The sequence below is a fragment of the Belonocnema kinseyi genome, chromosome 10 (genome assembly GCF_010883055.1).
Source record: "Belonocnema kinseyi isolate 2016_QV_RU_SX_M_011 chromosome 10, B_treatae_v1, whole genome shotgun sequence".
Classification (NCBI taxonomy): Eukaryota; Metazoa; Arthropoda; class Insecta; order Hymenoptera; family Cynipidae; genus Belonocnema; species Belonocnema kinseyi.
This window is the reverse complement of record NC_046666.1, coordinates 89,491,686-89,516,191: the sequence shown is the minus strand read 5'-3', so window position 1 is coordinate 89,516,191 and position 24,506 is coordinate 89,491,686. Positions and strand designations below refer to the sequence as shown.

Sequence of the window (24,506 nt, the reverse complement as noted above, 5' to 3'; positions counted from 1 at the left end):
TATATCTAGTCGGGAGTGGTGCTGACTGAAAACAGATGATTTGGAGCGATTCGCGCGCCATCTGTTGGTCATTCTAAGGACTTATTGAACTACTCTCGTAGCTTCATTGTTTGTGAAATTTAGTAAGCACGTAGAAGTGTTAAAAGAAATAACAATCTTTCCAAATTTCTTAGCCGAAATGTTTTTGGAGACAAAATTACATTATAAACTGTAATACAAACTACTGATGTTTTTAATTAATTGTGGCTGATACATCATAAATTCGACTTAACAAATAATTCTGCAATTACTTGAAAACTCTATGTAAAGTGCTAATTTTAATATTTAAAGATTTTTTTCAGATATAAAAAATTATTATTGTATACCATAATACCAAAGATATATTTTCCGTTGTGAATTAGCCTTCTTATACCTTACATCACTTTTATTTTGTTATTTAAAGCATTTTTACGTACTTTTTAAACCATAAATGTTTTTTATACATATACAGGTGGTTATTGGGTCTTTCATATGTATCTATTTGCCGACCCAATAAACACCTTTATGTCCATCGAACATTAGAGGTAAAACGTGGTTTATCGTGTCCAAAGCATTGAAAGTACATTTTTCTTTTACTCTGACTCGTATATAAAAAATTAAAGTTCATACTTACTTCTGTAATTACTTCATAATCCTATGTAAAGCGTATATTTTAGCATAAAAATATTTTCTGCAGATATAAAAAATCCTTATTGTAAACAATAATACAAAAGATTTTTTTTGTGTTGCAAAATAACTTTCTTATAACGTACATCACTTTTATTTTGTTATGTAAAGCATTTTTACAGACTGTTTAAACCAAAAATTTTTTTATATGTACAGAGGTGGCTATTGGATTTTTCATATGTTTATATTGGCCGACCCAATGAACACCTTTATATTCATCACTCATCTTAGGTAAAGCGTAGTTTGTCGGGTTCCAAGTATTAAAATTACACTTTTCTTTAATTGTGGCTTATACATAATAAATTAGACTTAGAAAATATTTCTGTAATTACCAGAATACTCTATGTGAAGTGCTACTTCAGCGTAATCGCGGTAATATTTCAGCCACAACCACGTCTCACAACTGTGAGATAGGTGGTTACAGTCTGTAAAGAAATCAATACGACGATCCAGCAAAAGCCTCGTGCACCCTAAGAACACGGAGAGAGCCAAGGACAACCGGCTTCTGCATTTTTATCGCAAGTGTTCTAGCATATTGTTGACACGCAGGGATGCTTTTTAGGCCATTAGCAAGTGAAAGCTTGGCACCTCCAAGAGCGCCAATGATAAGGACGATCAGTTTAACAGAATATTCCGGGTACAATCGTTGCAACTCCCTTATAAGGTCTCGATACCTTTCTTTTTTTTCATTCTCCTTGGCTATGATGTTTTTGTCAGCTGGTGCCGAAAATTCGATAACGAACATGGTTCGCTTCTCGAAGTCAAGAAGAACCATGTCAGGCCTCAAGTGAGCAACAGAAATAATGGTCGAGAATATAAAGTTCCAGTATATGCGGCACTTCCCATTCTCTATAATTGACTCAATTTCCCTAGGAGCATTTAGAGGAGTGATATTAAGGTGAATGCCGTAGGAGTGACAGAGATGGTAATAAAGCACTCTTAGTGCCGCATTGTGCCTTTGAATGTAGGTTGTTCCCGCGTGAGTTGGACAACTAGATAGTATGTGACCTAAATGCTCGGGGTGTGCATGGCACGCCCTGCAGCTATCATCGGGAATGTCTTGACTCAAAATGTGGCAACGGTATGTTAAGGTGGAAATGACACCGTCTTGGCATGCAAAAATGAAACCTTCTGTACCAGACTTTAATCCGGGCGATTTAAGGAAAGCAAACGTTAGCTCACAAGACATTCACTGATCCTTTACATTTCTGTAGAAGATACCGTGCATCCTCTTATCAAGGAGCTGTTCACGAAAGTTTTTCTCTTGTGCTTTCTTAATCCAGGCTTTCAGGAGTGAGTACTCGAGATAGATAAGATTTGATGCATTTTGCTCACCCCTAATACTGATGTCAAGTCCGAGTGTTTCAGCAGCCTTCTCCACTGCTTTGTACAGAAATGCTCCTTTGCCCACTTCTTCGTGATTCCTGACCATTTTAAGAAGAGGGTCTCTTCCATTTGCAAATCTATATGATGTAGCCAGAATAATCCTGTTGTGAAGACATTCAAGACTCAATATTCCGCGACCCCCTTCACGGCGTGAGATGTACAGTCGCGGAACCGAAGACTTAAGATGCATGCTTTTGTTCATGTGCATAACCATTCTTGTCCCGATATCAAGGGATTTGAGCTCGTTCTTCGTCCACGGAACTACTCCAAATGAATAGAGTAGTAGCGCAACGGGAAGCATGTTCGTTGCAGATACTTTGTTCCTCGCCGACAGTTCGAAAGACCAAATCTGTCGCATGAGACGTTTGTATATGCTTCTTAAAGATTCATCCGCAAATAGTTGGGTGAATAGAGAGATTGACGTCGCTTTCGAAAAGCAGATTTACTATCTCATCTGGAAAAAATCGCGTGACAACTAACAAGGTTGCCTTTCAGTGAGGTGTCTTTCAGGGCGACACCATGAGCCCACTCTTTTTTTGCCTTACATTATTGCCACTATTTCTAGCACTTCGCCGTTCCTACGGGTACTTGTGCGGCAAACCTGCAGATCGAAAGTACAAGGTCACTCATGTATTTCAAATGGACGATCTTAAGATCTATGCTAAAAACAAAGAGCAACTACGTCTAGCTCTAGGGATTGCCGAACGATATACTAAGAAAATTGGAATGAAATTTGGGTTAGACAAATGCGCCAAGGTTTATTTGAAACGAGGAAAACTTAATGGCATTCCTGAAGATCCTGAGCTCGTTGATAGAAGCGCTATACAACACCTTTGCGCTGAAGAGACTTATACATATCTGGGCGTGCCACAGAGCCGCATTCAGGATGTGATATCTATAAAGGATACTCTTCGAAGCAGATACAAACGTCTCATCCGGCAGACTTAATCTTCCGAACTGTCGGCGAGGAACGAAGTATCTGAAACGGACATGCTTGCCGTCCTAGTAGTACTCTATTCATTTGGAGTACTTCGATGGACGAAGAACGAGCTCGGATCCCTTGATATCGGGACAAGAAAGGTTATGCACATGAACAAAAGCATGCATCTTAAGTCTTCCATTCCGCGACTGTGCATCTCACGCCGTCAATGTTGTCGCGGAATATTAATTCTTGAATGTCTTCACAACAGGATTATTCTGGGTGCAGCACATAGAGTTGCAAATGGAAGAGACCCTCTTCTTAAAATGGTCATGAATCACGAAGAAGTGGGCTAAAGAGCGTTTCTATACAAAGTAGCAGAAGAGGCTTCTGAAACACTCGGACTTAACTACAGTATTAAGGGTGAGCAAAATGCATCAAATCTTATCTATCTCGAGTACTCACTCCTGAAAGTCCGGATTAAGAAAGCACAATAGAAAAAACCTCGATAAGAGGATGCACGGTATCCTCGTTAGAAATGTGAAGGATTAGTCAATGTCTTATGAGCTAACGTTTGATTTCCGTAAATCGCCCGGATTAAAGTCTAGTACGGAGGGTTTCATTTTGGCATGCCAAGACGGTGTCATTTCCACCTTAACATACCGTCGCCACATTTTGAGCCAAGACATTCCTGATGATAGCTGCAAGGTGTGCCACGCAAACCCCGAGCATTTAGCTCACATACTATCTAGTTGTCCAGCTCACGCGGGAACGACCTTCATTCGAAGGCACAATGCAGTACCAAGAGTGCTTTATTACCATCTCTGTCACTCTTACGGCATTAACCTTAATATCACTCCTCTAAATGCTCCTAGGAAAATCGAGTTAATTGTCGAGAATGGGAAGGGCCGCATATACTGGAACATTATATGCTCGACAATTGTTTCTGTTGCTCACTAATCGTCCTTATGATCGGCGCTCTTAGAGGTGCCAAGCTTTCACTCGCTAATAACCTAAAATGCATCCCTGCGTGTTAACAATATGCTAAAACTCTTGCGGGAAAAATGCAGAAGGCGGTAGTCCTTGGGTCGCTCCTTATTCTTAGGATGCACGAGGCTTTTGCCGGATCGTCGTATTGATTCCGTTACAGACTGTGATCACCTATCTCACGGTCGTGAGACGTGGTTGCGGCTGAAATTTTATCGAGATTTCGCTAGGAGCGGGTGCAATTTTTCAGATAAGCACCCGCTCCCGATGAAATCCTGCGGTTTTCCTTATGACAAATATATATATATATATATATATATATATATGTGTGTGTGTATTTATGTGTGTGTGTGATGAACGTTATAATCAGACTCTCTACCATATGACCAATCACTACTTAACTAGGACATGATTTCGACTCGCGAAATAAACTAATATTATAAATATGGTTGTTAGGAATATGATTTAAACAATGAAAAATACAAAAGATAATATAGCATCCTAAATGACTGGAACTTTAATTGACAAATGGCAATATTAACGGTTAATGTATGTGGCAAGTTTCACATGGTAGACAAGGAGTAGGTCTGCTTATGAATTTTGCGACTATAGTGAATGAATGGATGGGTAGGAGATATGAATGGATGGGTGGGTATCTAGAATCAGGTTACAGAAAGAGTACTAGGTAATTTTGGCACGCAAGAAGAAACTATGACGAAGACAGATTAGTTGGCTTGTGCTTATAAGAGGGCCTGTTAAACAAATACTTGGTTTGGGCATAAATTGACCCACATGTACACTTGGTCTATGGGAAACAGCCGTAGTATAAATAACTTTCTTGTTGCGGATGAAAGGTTAGAGAACTAGTCAAAGACACAAGGGTCATGCGAGGTTCTGAATGCAATCCTGATCATTACATACTGATCTCCAAAATAAACTTAGGTCAGAAATTGAGAAACAAGAAAACTAAGAAAAGCAATCAAAGACAAATCAAAATTGAGAACCTACAGAAACCGGATGTGGGAATAGATTTTCAAAATAATATAAAGGAACACCTAGATAGGGCAACATGGGAGGCGCCTATAAGCAACAAAGATACAGAGGGCGCATGGACCATGTTCCGAGATATCATTGTTAGATGTGGGATCGAAGTGTGTCGTAATGCGGTTGTAGAAAGAATGTCTGGTGACGCGTGAAGGAATGATGAAATTCAGGCAGCCCAAAAAGAAAAGAAAGAAGCGTACAGTTGAACTTTGAAAATATCAGGTCTTAGCGATAAGGAGAGAAATACTCGAAAGACTAGTCAAGAAAAGTAAATATAAAATTTAAACAGAAGAAGAGAAGAAAATACAAACCGACTTCAAAGCGAGGAAGTTGTGCAAGTGTTTGATAACAAAATGACTGTTTGGAGATGAAGCTATAGGAAACCAGAACTGCGATGTAGAACACGATGCGTTAGAAGCTCCATTGAGAAAGCCTGTGTCACTGTCTTTAGGGATATAATTAAGAACATGAAAAACGGTAAGGCCGCTAGTTTAGACAGTATCGACGCTAAAATGCTTAAACACGGTGGCGAGTACATACCACATAGACTGTGTGAATTGATTAATTTACGTATCGAGATGGGAGAAGTTCGAGACGATTGAAAAAAAGCGAATATCGTACCAATATAAAAAATGAATTGAGATAAAAGCATCTGCAATATTTACAGAGGGATCAGCTTATTAAATAACGGTTTATGCCAAAAAGATCATGTACGAATCAAATATTTCTCTTAAGGCAGATGACAGAAAAAAGTTTGAGAGTAGAAAAAAAAATGTTCTGTGCATTTGTGGACCTAGAAAAGGCTTTTGACAGGGTAGAGAGAAGTAAATTTTGTGAAGTCCAAAAAGAGTACGGAGTCAATGGATGGCTCCTACAAACAATAAAACAATACATACGGGTAGCAAAACAAGTGTAAGGGTAAATGGAAAACTAAGTGACTGTTTCGATATTATGCAAGTAGTCAAGAGAAAGATGCGTTATGTTCTCATGACAATTCATTATATGCATGGCCAGGTGTTTTAGAATAGCACTCTTCGACGAAGAAGCTGTGGATCTCGAAACACAAAGAATGTTGAACAAACTTAATACAAGCATAAAGAGCATGGGCCTCGACATTAACGTGAAGAAAACAAAAATGTTTGTTATGCAGTGAGAAAACAATATGCAATATTATCTAAAACAATGAGACAATAGAACAAGTTGATAAGTACGTATATCTTGGTAGCCTATTCACTAGTGACGGAAAGATAGATGATGATTTAGGTAGGTGCATAAACAAGGGTAAGAAAGTTATCGATAGAGCAGGGTACATTTTCAGATGGAATAATATATGAAATAGAGCTCAAATAAAAATACATAATTTTATATTTGTACCGACTGTGTTATACGGAAGCGAGACAAGGACCAAAACAAAAAAGAATAAAAATAAAATTAAATGGGTTGATATGAGGTTTCTCCGCGTAATATGCGAGAAAACACTGATAGAAAAAGTGAGTAACGACATAATCCTCAAAGAATGTGGTGCAGAAGGGACACTAGTTGACACATGGGAAAGAAGTTGGTTAAGGTGGTTCAGCCATGTTGAAGTAATGAAACATGAGCGACTGCAATAAAAAGTGTACCAAGTTAAAATAAATGTCAGTATGCCCAGAGGCAGACCGCGGAAAGAATTGTTAGAATGTGTGAATAAAACTGCGATGAAAAGACACATAAGAAGCCACAGAGATACAAGAACTTGCATGAAAAAATGCATGTCAGTAGAGTGAATGACGTCTGAAACAAAAGACCTTGAATACAAATGGACCAAAGTAAGGAACCTCACATGTCGACTTTGTAAAGCTCTTCGTTTGAGGCGATTGCTAGAGAGATTGATCAGCAACTTGTGTTGGAGCAGTTTTGTAGAACAAACGTATTATTTGAATAAGTAACACTAGAATTTTGTTTCAACCTATAAAAGCACGTTGGTCGTTTTATGAAATGGCTGGAATAGTTACCCAGAGAGTGAAGCTCCGATCTATTTCAATATTTGTCCAAATGTGCTTGCGTATTTCATGAAACGGCTAAAAATTTGAGACAGTGTAATTAGTGTATTTTAGATAGTGTAATTGTCGATTATTACCGCAGTAGAAAGAACCTCTTGAGGGTTTCGGCCAGCTACGAATCAAGATACAGGTGCGTCACACCACCTAAACCTCGCACAGAACATTGAACAGGGCGCGACACGTACACAGTAGTACTCATCCGCAATAAGGACGTAAAATAATAATAGAGTGGTTTAATCTAAATTGATATTCCGTGAGACGGCGAGAACCCATTAAAATCCTGAATGGGAATTAATAAATCAGAATAATTGACATTTTAATTTTAAATTAAAGAAGAAAGGTAAAACATTTCACATTGTTCTCTTAATTTGAATTAGAACAAAGATTAGGTCAATCAGAAATTAATTTTGCGAATAGCATGACTAATATATCTTAAAATGTAGGCAATTTTAGCTGAAACCCCAGCGATATATTCCCTACGAATAAACATTCTAATACCGAAATCGACTCCGACGAGAAGGAACTATGTGATATAGAAGCACAAATAATGTAAATGCACATCGACGTCAACAAAGCGCTTCGAAAAAATCGTGTGAGAAGACATGGAGCTCATGTAGAATAAGATAAAATGGTAGATTCCTTTGCGGTTACATTATCTGAACAAAATAACAGTCAAAATAAAAGATGCGATGTTCAGAGTCATTATTTAGAGGAAATCATAGTGTATATTGAAATAAAATCGATTCCTCAATAGAAGTCACAGAAGATTTACACCAAGATTAAGCCAATTTAATAGTAACAAATATGCAAAACAGAAAACGATTACAAGACGTTGAGGAACAGAAGTTTACGTTACAAACGCGCGTAGATCGAAACATAGAAACGTCCAATGTAAAATTTCATGGATAAAAAATTATCCAGCTCCTAAATTTTCAGGTACCATCCGTGAGTGTCCCATGATGTTTTTAAATGACTTCGATCAATATATAAGAGCAGTCAAAGTCATTAAAAAAGATTTTCATTTGTAACATAATCCTGCTTGGAAGGCATGGCTAGAGAATGGTGGAATTAAGTCCGTGAAAATCTTAGCGATGATATATCATCTTTTCGACGAAAATTTAAGAAGAAATCGTAGATCAGAAATTTGTAGATCAGAATATGTGTTCATAGTGAATAATAACGCGGGAGATTAATTCCACCACTCTCTGAATGTGAAGTAATCAAAAGCTTAGCGAGACATTTTGACTGGGATGTCAGAGCCGTATTTATAATAAGAAATATGAAAACTTTCGAAGAATTCATGAAATTTTTAGAATCACTGTACCAATCACAACCATTGAATTGTCGCGAACAGTAATCACCACGTGATAATTTAGTTTACAATCAAAATTATTATAATGGAGATAAACATTTTCATCGAGATGGGAGAAAAAACAAGTACCAGGTTTGAGTACCATCAGCGAAAGTCAGATTTTGATAATCATGAACCTGAATACAAAAATAATTATTGAGATAGAAATCACGATTAAAATGGTTGAGATCGCTACAGAAATCGAAAACAACTTGAACCATGAGCATCAAGGTTACGAAAATGAAAATCTTCAACATCGAACCATAGACAATTGTGACTAAAATTATGATGTATTCGCTGATCTACCTTGAACTAGTCAATATAATAAGGGTCAGTGGTCCAATGGTCCTAAATACGCCAATGCGGGCAACTCTTATCAAAATAATTCTTATGATAATAAGCATAAATTTTTAAGTGGTACCATTGAAAATGGAATTTATAAATGAGAAAATCACGGTCCCGAAAAATATTAGCTTTAGAATTGGGCAAAACGGACAGCGAGCAGATAGAAATAATGTAAGCGATATTATTGGGACGAATGAAATACCCCCTAATAATAATTTAAGTAAGTGAACTTATTACGATTAAAAAAAATCATCTTTCGCTAGGTATGCGCAGAGATTTATTAGAAAATGAAGAAAAGAAAATAGTAAGGCCTCTCGATAAATGTCCAATAATGCAAGTGAGGTTAAATCTGTCTAAGAGACATTTTATTAAAATAATATTTAGGGCTTTAGAAAGTGCGAATTGTTACCTATAGTAGGAACAAGTATAGTCGGTGCTACAGGGGCGAAACCTGTAAAATTAAAGCTCCAGGTATACGAGGTGTGTTCAAAAAGTAAGGTGACTTTTCAATTTTCGCGGGCTACGTACATTCAAGTTTTAAATTTTTTGTTTTATTGTGTTGGTATACTCGTCACGATCATATGTTCACAGTTTTGACTATATAGATCGTGTTGCTTTTCTGGCAGAGGCGTAAAAGGTTAGAAGGGTTTGGTGTGCTCGGCGATTTTCTTCTTTCGAAAAAAGTGGAGCAAAGAGTTTGCATTAAATTTTGTGTGAAAAATGGAATCCAGTGCTCTAAAACTCTTGAAATGTTGACAGTTGCCATGTAGACAGTTTCCACACTCTTTCTTAATGACCGTTAACTGGTTCTCATATTAATTCACAATTCCGACTTAATGGGTAGTGTGCGGTTAATGGGTAGGGAGCTCATCCAATGAGTTATCTAGTATTACAAATCTAAATGATGCCCACCTTTTAATTTTCATCATAAAAAACTAAGGTAAGAATAATCCTGAATATTAAAATTAATAAAGGGGCAGAAGAATTTTCTGGATTGGGAGTTTTCAGATCGTAGTCCGCTAATTATCAGAATCAAAAGTAAGGATTTTTGGTTCGCTTTTCTGATCACATATCTTCGTTTTATAATGATGATACGCTCATAAGAGCAATTTTACTTAGAGTCTCTAATAAAAATTTTCCTTTCATATTTAAGACTCTATCAGGAGTAGTGGCGATGCAAATATTCGGGACCAATTTCCTGAACAGAGAAAATTAAATCCTTTGAAAAATCGAACAGTTATAGATATATTTTTATAACTACGGTTTAGCGACACCAATAAATTAATAAATGATTTGTGAATCTTAATCAAAAATCAAGATTTACTAAAAAATAAAATGTTTTAGAAAGATACATAACGTCGCGAAAGACAATTATATTTGCAGCATTTTATATTACATTATATTATATTATATGTGTGATTGATGTGCGAATTGTGTGGGATGGGGGTGTTAGAGTAGATCCCTAGTTGCAGGTGTGTGAGGCGGTGGAAAAGTGTGAAATAAGCATGGAGGTATTGGTTCATGAATGTTGGGACAGATATGGATTAGGTATTAGCCGTGGAGACAGAGTTTAGCAATGTGCGGCAAAGCGAGGAAGAACCGAAATGCGTCAACGGTGTGGCGAAGCGAAGCCAGGAAGGCGAAGCGGTACGAGCCAGCAGTCTTAGAGATAAGGTATGGATGGATGCTAGTTTTCAAGGGTTGGTCCTAAGAAAATTCTGGAAAGAAATGGAAGTGTAAGAAAATCAATTTTTTAAGGCCAGCATGCCAAAAAATAAACGTTTATCTATATATTTAATCATTTTAACTTTCACTATGTAAGTCCATTTTCAGAACAAAGAATTATTTTTAATAACTTTACATTTATTCTTTGTTGTGAATAATTAATTTACACATTTAATCATTTTAAATAGGCGGGCCTACGGAAACCAATCCGGCTGTCGACGCGGCGCAGACCCAACACATCCGAACTGACTCAAAATCCAAGACCATTTTCGGAGCATCAAGCAAGTGTCAATCAATGTCACGTTTTTGGTATTTTTATTATTATATTTTCATGGTTAGCTTAAACTGTTTATCGCTATTTTAAGCATATATGAAGAGTGACGTGCATTTAAAGAACATGATGAATAGTAGTTTAGGTTCTTCTTTTAGATTTTTCACGTTAGAATGCTTCTGTACTTAACACTTGGCGGTCAGTGTTTTTTTAACGTCACGTGGTTCATGAAAACTTGCAAAAAACTTCGTAATATTTTCACGGAATCAAAAGTAACGATCTGCGTGATACGCATTAAACTGTTTCAAATTTGATGAATGGTTCATTTAGGGGTTCATTCTAACTTGACCCATACTTAATCACCAGACCATGGTCTAGTTTTAATCCACAAACTGCAAATTTTTCAGCCGATGGCCAATTTTTCTGTATTAGGTTTAGCACAAATGATGTTCTCTGGTTTATCGAAATGCAAGAATACAGGCACTGCTCTGCATCAAATCATGTCCATAATAACTTTTGATTTACATAATGTACTATTATTTTCTTCTTGTACTAGCAACATTATTCGCATTCCGTTAACCCATTTTTACTTACCGACTTCTGATTTGGCAAGGCGGCATCCAAAAAAATCAATCAATAACACTTATACTTTATGGAAATTATCGTAGATTTTTTTAAGCGCACTTAATTAAAGATACTAATGCAAACAATACAAGGTGATAAGATTTTGCAGAAAGTCCTATTAGTTGTCTATTGGTGAATGAAAGTTACAAAATGAGGATTATATATCATGGTTCATATGTTATTCAGCTCATGAAACTCTGCTCAGGTACCGCAATTACTTTAGTGAATGAGAGCAGATATGAATAACAAAATAATGAATACGATAGTGTATTCTTTATCACATAGAAGACTCGTTTCTGTAATTACTAAATAGTGCAGCTAAAAAAGAAAGTTTCCTAACATTTAGATCTCTACAGAGAATCCAAAATACTTTTGTCATTTAATGTGCAATATCGGGAATGAAAAAAACTTGAAAATTTACAAGACATCAATGCTTTTTAACACAAATAATGAAGCATCTAACTTGCACACTTACAATCGTTGAAGCGTTGATGTAGTCAGAATTGTTTATATTTGCAAGATCATTCAAAATTAGTCGAGAGTGATCATACGGTATGGAGGCACCAGATCGATTCAGTTTAGCATTTAGTTCTAATTTGGCAACAGCAGTTGAACATGGTTCTGCCTCGTATGCACAAATGCCCAACCACTCGTCATCCAAACGATCCTGATTCTTCAAATGATCCTCCATGTATGACTATAAAATTTAATGTTTTTAATTCTCTGGCTTTAAGAATCAATAATTCAATTAAATTTAATTAGTTTATTTAGGTTTAATATATAGTGCTAGAATAAATTAGTGTAGAAAATATTCTTACTAAAACCATATGTCCTGTTGATATGTCCATGTTTGTAAGTGCAGGCTCCTCGCCCCAAGAAGAAGTACTCGAACGGTTAGACGGAGAATTATTAGATTCGCTGACACGACTTATGAATGGAAAAACTCGTGGTGAACCTGATTTTTCAGTTGGCTGCTTTGCATGCATACGGGCTCTACACAACTCTTGATAATCCTTAGAAGCCTCGGGATCTGGCGCTGTTAAGCCAGAAAGTTTGGCACGTGATTTAGCTTGGCGTCGAGCAATCGCCATAATCACGATAAATGCGGCAGCTGCAGCAGCTGTTGCCATTGCTATTACGGCACCAAACATACTAGAACTCATTTCACGGCGAAACTCGAACGTTGCGGGCAGTTTAGCCTGAAATCATCAATTGGTTTGTTTTTTAATGCGTTATTCTAAGTAATTTCTTTTTAAATTTGGGAGTTGAATTTTTCCTACACAAGGAGAAGGGGAGTTTGGACCTGACGCCGATAAGAAAACCTAGAACTCCCATGGGTTTCCAAAAAGACTTTTAACACAGCCCACACGCCAAAGTTTAGATCATCGTGCGTAGGGCCCAATGGTACCATGGAGGGGTATTGTTAAAGTTGTGTCTGGGATACTAGGCGGCTTGCCGAATTAGCGACGTTATACTTACATGCGTCCGTCTGTCATGACATACCAAATATTTCGCTAGATGATCGTGGAAACAAAATATCTTTAAATAATGTTCTAAATAATAAATGAAATTAAGAAAAGGCACCCAGACTGATAACTTTGAGCAAAAAATCTTCGTAAGAGCAAATGGTTTTTGACACTTATTAAACATTTTCCGATTTTTTTAACAAATATTTGAGGATCAGACTTAATGTGCTAATCTAGATAATGTGCTAATCTAGAAACTCTACCTGACCCAAACGGCAGTTACAGTCTGTGACGGACTCAATACGATGATCCGGAAAAAATGCGAGCACATTTTGTTGACACGCAGGGATGCTTTTCAGGCTATAAGCCAGTGAAAGCTTGGCACCTCCAAAAGCGTCGATGATCAGGACGAATAGCTTAACAGATCATTCTGAGTATAATGATTGCCACTCCCTCATAAAGTCGTTATACCTCACTTCATTTTCATTCTCCTTTGCAATTATGTTTTTCTGAACTGGTGCCGCAAATTCGGTAACTTATATGATTCGTTTCTCGAAATCAAGAAGAACTATGTCACGCCTCGAGTGCGCAACGGAAACAATTGTCGAGAATATGCTGTTCGAGTATATGCTGCACTTCTCATTCTCGAAAACTGACTCTATTTCCCTAGGAGGGTTAAGCAGAGTAGTATTAGAGTTAATTCCGTAAGAGTGGCAGAGATTGTAATAAATAACTCTTAGTGCCGTATTGTGCATTTGGATGTAGGGCGTTCCCGCATGAGTTAAGGAAACAGAAAGTATGTTTCCGAGGTGATTGGTCAGCTCATAAGACATCGAATGATTTTACGATTTTCAGTGATAGATGCCCTGCACCCTATTGTCGAAAAGCTGTTCATTAAAGTTTTTCACCAGTGCTTTCTTAATTCGGTCCTTTAGGAGTGAGCACTGGAATTGGATAAGATTTAATGAATTTTCGTTATCATTGTTATAGAAGTCACAGCCGTCTCCTCCTCTGCTTTGTACAGAAACGCTCTTTTACCTACTTCTTTGTGCTTCCTGATCATTTTAAGAAGAGAATCTCGTATAATATTGAATATATGTGCTGTATCTAGTATAATCGTGGTGTGAAGACATATAAGATTCAGTATTCCGAGACCATATTGACAGAGTGAGATGTAGAGTCGCGGAGCAAAAGACTTAAGGTGCATGCTTTTGTTTATGTGCATAACATTAAGTGACCCGATATCATAGGGCCTGGGCTCATCCTTCGTCCATGGAATCACTTAAAATGCATAGAGTACTGCTGGGACAGCAGACATGTTCGTTATAGGTACTTTTTGTTTTGCTGACAGCTCGGAAGACCAAATTTGCCGGATGAGACGTCCACGTTTCAAATGAATCACGGCGCATTTTCTAAAACAAATTCCATCCGAATCTTCTAAGTGTATTTTTCGAAAAAGCCTAGAGCTAGATGAAGTTTCTCTTTATTTTTAGTATAAATATTAAGATCATCCATGTTAAATACAAGAGTGACTTTCTGCTTTCGATTTTTAGGTTTACCGCAGAAGTATCCTTTAGAATGGTGGAGTTGCAGAGATACTGACAATAATGTGAAGCAAAATAGGAGTGGGATAATGAACCCTGAATAGTAAGGTGACGTACTCTATGTAAGGTAAAGGTGTTAGTTATAACACAATGTTTTCCAGGTGAGATTTTAAACCTGGTTTTCCAAAGCGGCATCAATCTCTCTATGTAGCTCACGATGTGTGGATGAACCTTTATGCTTTCCAAAATACAGATGAGAAGTCTACGGGAGATCGAATCAAAAGCTTTACGGTAATCAATGTAGGCCATCGAAAGGCAGCTAAGGTGAAGAAAAGATCCTATATAGTGTGCTCAGACAAGTGATTGGACGGTAATTTTTCGGGTCAGCTAAGTTTCCGATCTTTGACAGGAGAATTATGCGCTCTTTCACTAACCGCTCCAAAAAGACTTTTCCAACTTCAGTTCTGAGGTGTGAATGCATGGCAGATGCTGGTGGATTTAAGGAAACTTCTTTCACCTGATGGTCTTAATACCATCTGGTCCCGGAGCCGAATCGTTCTTCATGCCTCTTAATACTTCTTTTACCCTCGCGGTAGTGATAGGTGGGCATTCTTCCTCAGAGATTATGAGGGCAATGCACGGCTCCTTCTTTCCAGAATGCCTTAGCCAAATCTGGAACCGTGGTGGTGAAATTCCTGCCAGATGTTATGTAGCCAATCACACACTGACTGCGAAGCACGTACTATCTTGTCCGGATCCTGAAGCATTGCACTTCTTATATTGGATGCCTGCGCACGGTTGTTCTCAGTATCACACAGTGCGGCGAATTAAAAAATTGGGGTTCACAATGATCCAGAGGCTACAATTTTCATCCGATTCCATCTTTTTTAAATTAGAGCTTATTAAATTCTGAAGAGGTCTGTCTAGGGCGATTTTCCTAAAAAGGCTCTGTTTGTTTCTGATTCAAGTTGCAAAATGCCAAAAAACCATAATTTTTCATATTTGAGCTGCCTGTTCTGTAGCATGAATTGATTTTACTTCAAAAAGGTGAAAAATGATAGATTGACACTCGATTAATAAATACTAATAACTTAGATAAAGTTTGTGCAATCTGTTCAATTGTTATAAACAAATTTATGAACAACATCGATTATTGCTGTACATTGAAGCCTGGAAGTTCTTTTCATCATGTTTTCCCCCGAAATCGAGTGAAATTAACGATTCGTTGACATCCAACACAAAACCATAATTTTTTTGATTGTTATAAACAAATTTCATAAACAAATTTAATAAATAAGTGCCTCTGTATATATAGAAAGCATTTTTCTGTGCAATCATTAGGTTTGCCTTAAAAAATGAAAATCCCATGACAGAAATGGGCAATCAAAATATTTACCATTGTTATAAATTATACTGATCAACAAATTCTTTAAATGGACACTCTTTCTTAGAAAAAAATCCATTTTTTGCATAATTGTTCATTTTATCCCTAAATTAATATTCTGATGGAGGAAACTGACGTTTGACAATATTTTTCATTTTTATCAACAACTCTGATCAATAAATGCATTCAAAAGGCGCTTTCAAATAGGAAAAATCTCTTTCTTGATGAAATGTTGATTATATCATGAAAAATAAAACTACTACGAAATATACTGACATCCAACAACAGCTCCCATTGTTATAAACAATCATGATCAATCAATTCATAAAACTATTCTTTCGTATCGAAGAAATCTGTTTCTTGAGTTCAATAATAGTTAATGTTACCTTGAAATGAGGAACCGAATCGTAAAACGTCTAGACTCAACATCTTTATCGAATATTATAAGCAATGAGGATGAACGAAATGATCAAGCTTAACCATTTTGGGTCACTCAGCTTTCAATTGCTACGCTGTTTTTTTGGAAGGACATTGAAAAGTTCACTTACGTATTCATTGGATTTTTGTGTTTTCCCGACATGTTCCTATTTAAAAGCGTCTATTAAGTGCATTTGTTGATCAGAATTGTTAATAAAAATAAAAAATATTGTTTAACGTCAGTTTCCTCTATCAGAATATTAATTTAGAGATAAAATGAACAAATATGCAAAAAAAAGATTTTTTCTATAAAAGAGTGATCGTTTTATGAATTTACTAATCCGTATTGTTCATAACAATGGTAAATATTTTTATTGTCCATTTCCGTCATGGAATATTCATTTTAGAAGGCAAACCTAATGAATGCGCAGAAAAAATGCATTTTATATTTACAGAGGCGCTTATTTATTAAATTTGTTTTAAAAATCAATTAATGCTACAGAACAGGCAGCTCAAATAGGAAAAATCATGGGTTTTTGGAATTTTGCGACTTGAATAACAAACAAATAGAGCCTTTCTAGCAAAATCGCTTTTGAAAGGCCGCTTCAGAATTTAATTAGCTCTAATTTAAAAAAAGGTGGAATCTGATAAAAATTGTAGGCTCTGGATCATTTTGAACTCCAACTTTTTAATTCTTTGCTAACGGCTTGTTTTGTCTGCGAAAGATCTGTATGTTTCTTGCATCACAGAGCATACAGTCGTGCCATCTAACCTTCTTGTTCAGAGGCCATACTGGTATCATATTACTCGAGCAGGTCATCATTGAATCGATCCGTCATTCCAAAAGTATTGAGATTCCGCCCGGTACATCGCATTAACTGTCTTGATTGGCTCTAGCAACTGTAGGTTAGTCGGCATCAGTTTCCGACTCATTGTCGGGAGCCCTGCGCGTTCGATTAATATGAATTGCACTTACTAAAAATATGTTTGGCGTTATCATTGTTGATTCCACGAGAAGCTAGAAACAAGTGTTTCTTCATCCTTGCAGAGCCCCGCATGCCAAGATAAGGCTGTATAAACTGAGGAAAGTGACACTTCAACGTTATTTATCACGTTAAAATATATTCCTATATATAAAAATCAGTATGATCAAAATATATAAATTTGTTTTAATATGTAAAAACGTGAAAAATCCATATAAAAAATAGTAAACCCTTTTACACGAGGGAGTACTTTTTATCAGGACATAAATGAGTTTTTAATGATTGTCAAATGACAGTGTACATTCTTACTATCTACGATTCTGTATTTTCACACACGACAATTTATTTACAGGTTGATCCGAAGCCTTATCGGAAAACGTCTTAAAACATTGTTCTTGTTACTGTTACAAAATATAAACATTTGGGAAATGTTGTAACTATCTTTCAGCACGGGTGTTACGCCTCTGCTTCGGGGTTAGTTAATTTAGGACCACTTCTGAACACATGGCCTAAGAACACGTAGGATCACAATCTTCTGCATGCATCTCGCATGTTACTTCGAATTTTTTTGACACGCGGGTAAGGCTTTGAGGATACAAACCAGTGATAGTTTCGACCTCTGAGACCATTGATCACTAGCATTTTCTTTTAGCCGCATGTTTTGGGTTTAGGCGTTGCAGCTCCCTTTCAAGGTCTTGGTACCTCTATCACTTTTTCTTCTTCATGGCAGTAATGTTGTAGTCAGCCGAAAACTAAAATTCGATCACGAGTAAAATTCGTTTCTTGAACTTCTGAAGAAAGATATCAGGCCTAAAGTGTGTAATAAAGATTGTTGTCCGCACACCGTATTTCCAAAAAATTGGCACTTCTCGTTTTGCATAATGGATTCTATCTCCTTCGGAACGTTCAGCGGGGCAGGGTCTTCGCCAAAACCGTAAAATCGATAAGGATAGTAGTAAAGCACTCTTGAGGCCATATTATGCCTATAAAGATATGTTGTTTTGGCTTTAGTGGGATGCTAGGAGAGCATGTGATCCAGGTAACAGTTTGCATGATACGGTCTGCATCTTTCTTCTGAAAATTCTTGATGTAAAATGCGGCCACGGTATACTAAGGTGAACATGATACGCGATAATGAAACCCTATGTACCTCAATTAGTCCCTGATTATCCGAGAAAAGCAAAAGATTGCTCTTTTGACAAAGACTGAAAGTTCCCGTGCATTTTCTTATCAATTAGCTCTTGGAGGAATTTTTCAACCTCTGGTTTCTTTACTTGGTCTTTTAGAAGTAATGCATTTTCCTCACTTCTGATTTTAAAATTCAGGTCAATGGTCTCGACCGCCTACTCCGCAGTTTTGTAAAGAAATGTTTTTTTCCTAATCATATCGTTCTTCCTGGCCATTAATAGAAGAATGTGTTTTGCATTTGCAAATCTGCAAAAAAATTGCATTTTGCATAAATAAATATTGTTTTTTAGAGATAATAATTGTTATCGCTAGCGCGTGCCTCTACAGCTGTTTTACGAATGTCCGCACAAAAGAGATAGTCAGATTACGTTATAGTTATACCCATCAGCACATATACATCAGTATATAAGAATGATTCGACACTACTATGGAAATTCTTTTTGGAAGCTTCTGCATGACCGGAGGTAGGCATCCGTTACGACAAGGAGGATGGAGGGGTTCGGAGTGCATTTAGTTATTTACAACGCTGCTTGTGGGTTCGGGTCGCATCGGACTTACGTGTCTTGTGGAGAGTAGAAGACATTCAGTTTCAAATACTAAAATAAAGTACATGCATACATCAGTAGATAAATCTAGGGAATCGCGGGGTAAAGAAAGGAACAGAATAAATCTAAAGATCATAAATCTTAAATCTAGCCCTAGTCGTGCAGTTTCCGTACCGCAGCCGCAATTCCCGAACTTTGTATTAAAATCTCTTAATTCATAAAACATTTTCTACATTTACGAATGAGAATCTCTAAATGTAAAACAAAAATTTAGTACATAAAATTTGTGACTTGGAAAAATTTGTCAACGTCACAACTCCCCTCTCCCCGTAAAGCAAAAGGAACAAACTATTAGTTATGTTAAAGCTAGGTGTATGATACGGATTAGTACTCACTACAACGTGATAACACTAGGTGACCACGAGAAAATTTTAATAGTCGACGGCGTAAGTTATAATACCGTGATTGTTTTTAAAAAGCGTCATCAAGGTTCTTAATTATCCAGTCTAGCATAACCAGCAACTTTCGCATTATTTCGGCTTATAATTCAGGGGGTTGCGGATCTGCACTGCCGTGCAAAAGTTTTAGGTCACCTCTTTTTTTAATGAGTGAATAAATTCTTTTAATTTCCATTGTACTAGAGCTGAAAAAATTTATCTTCTAAGGGTTTATTTTAAGTCTAGTTTTTAAGTAGATGATGCAAAAATAGTGTTAATTTCAATGTTTTCTTAAATTTTCAATAACTTTCGAAATAATCAACATTTTAAAATGTTCTTGGGCTGATTTTGAAGATATTTTTTCATTGTATCATAACAACTTACGAGTATAAATTGTAAAAAATTTCTTTTCGAATTGCAAGGACTTAAAGTTGTAATACAAAAGTTGGAAGAATTTGAAAACATCTTATGTGTAGGCAAATGAATATGTATATATATAATTGAAAATTTTTGGATATTTAGGAAGTTATTGAAAATTTAAGAAAACATTGAAATTTACACTATTGTTGCAATTATCTAGCTAAAAACTAGAAAAATTGGCTTTACCATGGGCTTCTTCTATACATAATTTCTAAAACATATAAACCTTTTGAACAGAGTTCGGAACCCTTAATTTTTAAAGGGTCCAGGGACCTAAATGGTCCAGCAAGGGTCCGGTTCGGACCCGAACCCGTTAGAACTTGAAGGGTACGGGTCCAAACCCGGACCCTTATTATTTGAAATGGTTCAGGTCCGGACCCGGACCCTTAAGAACTTAAAGGGTATGGACTCGAACCCTTTAGAATTTAAAAGGCTCGGGTCCGGACTCGGATCCTTAAGAAATTAAAGGGTACGGGTTCGGACCCGGACCATTAAGAATTTAAAAGCTTCGGGCCCGGACCCGTACAATGAAAGGGTGCGGGCCCGGACCTGGACCTTTAAGGAACCTTTTAATGCTGGCTCCAACCTAAAAGTTTCCTAACATTACATTTAAAAAATTCACAAATTGGTGGACGACCAAATGAGAGAGAATAAAGAGAAACACAAATTTGGGATAAAAAATAAACAATTCTCAAGTTTGCTTCAAATTTTTAAAATCTAATTGATTTTATAGGTTTACATAAAAGTCACGGCGGGGGGGCTTTTCGAGTCACAGATCAATAATTTGCGGTTTAAATTCAAAAATGAGAAGATTTTACCTAAATTTTCAAAATATAATTAATTATTGATCATTATTAATAAAATCGTGTTTCTAAATTTCTTAAATATTTTTATTTCAAGGAACCGTTTAGGTCGGACCCGATGTTAGAAAGTTCTTTAGGGGTTCGGGTCCGGGCCCGGACCTTATAAAATTTAAAAGGTTCGGTTTCGGACCCAGGCACTTAAGAACTTGAAGGGTACAGTTCCGGACCCAAACCCTGTAAATTCTAAAGGTTCCGGGTTCGGACCCGTACCGTTATGAAATTAAAGGGCACGACTCCGAACCCGGACATTTTAGAATTTAAAAGGTTCAAGTCCGGAACTGGACACTTAAGAACTCAAAGGGTACGGGTCCGGACCCGTACCCTTTAGAATTCAAACGGTGCAGGTTCGGACTTGTACTTTTATTGAATTAGAGTATCCGGGTTCGGACCTGAGCCCTTAAAGATTTAAAAGGCCCTGGTCCAGGCTCGGACCTTTAAACAATTAAAGGGAAAAGCTTTTAAAGAGAAATTTTATCAGCTGCGCTATAGCTAAAATTCAGAGAATTTATTCAGTCATAAAAAAGTGGTGGTCTAAAACTCTTGCAATGCAGTGTTTGAAGTATTCTATTTCTTCGCGTCTTCTCAGGAAATTAGTTGTTTTAGGGTCTCGACCAAGATTTAAAAAGACAAGGGTGGTCTTGAGGGTGGAATGATATGCAGTGTTGTAGACGAACCTGAATTCAGAGAGGTGCCTAAAACTCTTGCAATGCAGTGTTTGACGTATTCTATTTCTTCGCGTCTTCTCAGGAAATTAGTTGTTTTAGGGTCTCGACCAAGATTTAAAAAGGCAAGGGTGGTCTTGAGGGTGGCATGATATGCAGTGTTGTAGACGAACCTGAATTCAGAGAGGTGCCTATCCCACATTCTATGATCACCAGCGATGGAAGAAATTATCATCGTTTTTAATATGCGGTTCAAGCGTTCTACGGGGTTTGCTTGAGGATGATATGGAGGGGTAACAGCGTGGAGAATATTAAATTGTTGAGCAAGAGATCGCCAAGTACTATTCACAAATTCTGTTGAAGTACTCCCCATCGGTCTATTACGAGTTCTTTAAAGGATTCTAATCTTATTTCCAGTGGCTACCCTAGCGGAATGAAGGATCCGAATGGAGCCTCTACAAAGTACCCGTAAAGACCCCATTGGATCCCCATTCGGTTCTTTTTTAAAAAATTCAAAAAACAGCAAGATAAACTTTTAAGTTGTTGAAATTTAGATTCTACTTCAAATTTTCTATTCGAAACTCACGGACTAATCACAATATTTTTTTTGCAGCGTTAAAAATGTAAGAAAACGTCATTAACTTCTGCTGAAGGTGACTTCAAGCGTGTCTATAATATCTGAAGTAGTATGTTGCGCGCGAGGTTTCGAAATAAAATCCTCTCTCACGTGCATCCCAGCGCTGTTGTCTGAGATTTTCACTGCGTGGCGCTAGCATCCAGACAAAATGCTTAAAGGTACCGACGGAAAGCTTACTAACTCCCGTTAAAAAAGATTTACTTGAAGTTGCCTTCGGCCCATGTAAATGGCAGGCATTTTATTTTTTAAAGTTTTTAACGCTGCGAGAAAAACTAGTGCGATTACTCCGTGAGCTTTTAATGCAAACTTGAACGTAGAATCCGAATTTCAACAATTTAAAAGTTGATTTTGCTGTTTTTTTAGTTTTTTAAAAAGAAACCCAATGGGACCCAATGGGATCTTTACGGGTAATTTGTAAAGGCTCCATTCGGTTTCTTCGGTCCGCCAGGGTACGCGTAAGGGAACTCATTCAACCCACTTGGTAAACGAATCTTGAATCACTAACACGTATTGATATCCAGCTTTACTCCGAGGGACCAGTCCCATAATGGCTGCCGCTACCATGATCCAAGGCTGTTCCATTAAAAGCTGGCTTATAAAACCGGGTGCAGATTTCTAATCAACTTTACAGGCTTGATATGTTTCACACCTTCTAACGAAATTAGCTACGTCTCGATAACATCCCGGCCAAAAGTAATTGGTTGCTACTCGAAAATAAGTTTTCTGAGTACCTAGGTATCCAGATTGAGGATCATTATGAGCTTCTTCGAAAATTATTTCGCGTTGTTATTCGCTGGGAACCAATTTCCATTCGTTTGGGTCGCGCACAAGAGTCAGAATAACTGGGTCTGGTCTATAATGATAAAGCTTATTATTCTCAATTTTCCAACTAGGGAATTTTTCAGGGTAACTTTAAACAGCTAGAAATCACCTAAGATACCAGGAAGAAGTAGAGTATCTAACCAGATTAATTTTCTCGTCAGGGTCCTCGTACATTCTCGACAAAGTGTCAGGTACGTGATCAGAACTACCTTTACGATGGATGATGGTATGCTCATACTCCTAGTCAACCTGGCTAACCTACCCGTGGGGATTCGGAGGTTATATAACCATTTACGACTACTGTTGACGGTTATCACTGTAAAATGATAACGTTCCAGATATCCTTCGAAATTCTGGATGGCCCAGATTACGGCGAGACATTATTTTCAGTGGCGGTATAATTTTGTTCCGCATCTGAAAGGGATCTACTAGCAAAGCAAACTACGTTCTCAAGACTGCCGATAGTTTGCGTCAAGACGGCACTTAAGCCTGTGTTCCTTGCATCAGTCTGAAAATCGAAGGGAACATTGAAGTCTACACATGATAATACAAGGACGTGCGTTAGACAGGCTCTTATCTGTTCAAAGACTATAACCTGATCACCTGACCATATACAGCGTTGTTTCTTTTTCAGGACTAAATTCAACGGAGCTACTACTGTTGCATATTTAAGCATAAACTTTCTATACCATGAGAACATAGCGAGAAAACTTCTCAACTCTGATGTTTTTAGGGATGGGGTGCTCTAGAATAGGGGCAACTTTTTCCGGTTCGATTTGGAGACCATATTCGTTAACTAAGAAACCGAGATATCGCACCTGAAACCAACGTTTCAGTAACAATGATTACATCGTCCAACTAAACGAAAGCATGAGCTTACATTTCCGGACCGATAAGTTGGTCTAACAATTTCTGAAAAGCGGCTGGCGCGTTGGTGAGCCCGAAAGGCATTCTTTTAAATGGAAATAAGCCGAAAAATTGATTATTATTCCTAGTTCGTCCTATATCTCTTCTCTCCGATCATTGATTCTCGGTATCAACTTCAGATCCAGACAAATGTCTACTCTCAGGATACCTTTGCGACTCAAAGTCTAAGTCAAACCTATCACGGTAGCGACCGTTCCTACTGTGAATAAGAGCGTCAGCGCGGCAATAAAAATTGTGTTGATTCGACTCATCATTTCTTTCGGTAGGATACCTTGATTCGAAAGAGGCCTTAGATTTTGTGTCTGATTTTTGAGTTCTCATAGTAGATTTGCTAATCGTCCCACCTCGAGGATCTATACAAGCAGATTAATCTCCCGTACTACTCGTTTCTTTACCCGATTTATTTGTGACTTTAGCGCTCCGCGTTTCTATAGATACTGCGTTTTCACATCAACTTATGGACCCTTTCAGTCTGATTTTACTCTGAATCTTAATATATTCGAGTCTTCCAAGTGTTTTTTCCGAGTCTTTTGTCTTTTCGATTCCCGAGAAATAAGTTGCTTGTGAATCACCTAGTGATAATTTATTTGGCTGTTCTTGCTCTAACGGGGGATCGACATACTCGACTTCACCTCTAAAAGCGCGCTCAAATCTGAGAAGTCTTTCGCTTCAGATGGTTACAGTACCAACGACCCCTAAATCCCTATTAACAATTTCTACAAGTAACTCCTCTTTATTTATGGGATGTATCCACAAGTCTGACGTGCTATTGTGATTCGTCATTTTGCCTAAGTATAATCAAGGTCAATAAA

At 37.3% G+C, this 24,506-nt stretch overlaps 1 protein-coding gene across 1 annotated transcript in view; it reads right to left on the bottom strand.

The window, feature by feature from the left end:
* The window catches only part of LOC117181251 (receptor-type tyrosine-protein phosphatase N2), a gene marked incomplete at its 3' end in the record, with an annotated part of 454,371 nt that overhangs the window by 122,759 nt on the left and 307,106 nt on the right, over positions 1–24,506 (bottom strand). The window contains exons 9-11 of the mRNA XM_033373815.1: positions 12,218–12,598; positions 11,875–12,096; positions 11,370–11,375 (exon numbers count right to left, since the gene is read on the bottom strand). Coding sequence (XP_033229706.1) covers positions 11,370–11,375; positions 11,875–12,096; positions 12,218–12,598 — 609 coding nt within the window. The remainder of the gene's footprint in view (positions 1–11,369; positions 11,376–11,874; positions 12,097–12,217; positions 12,599–24,506) is intronic.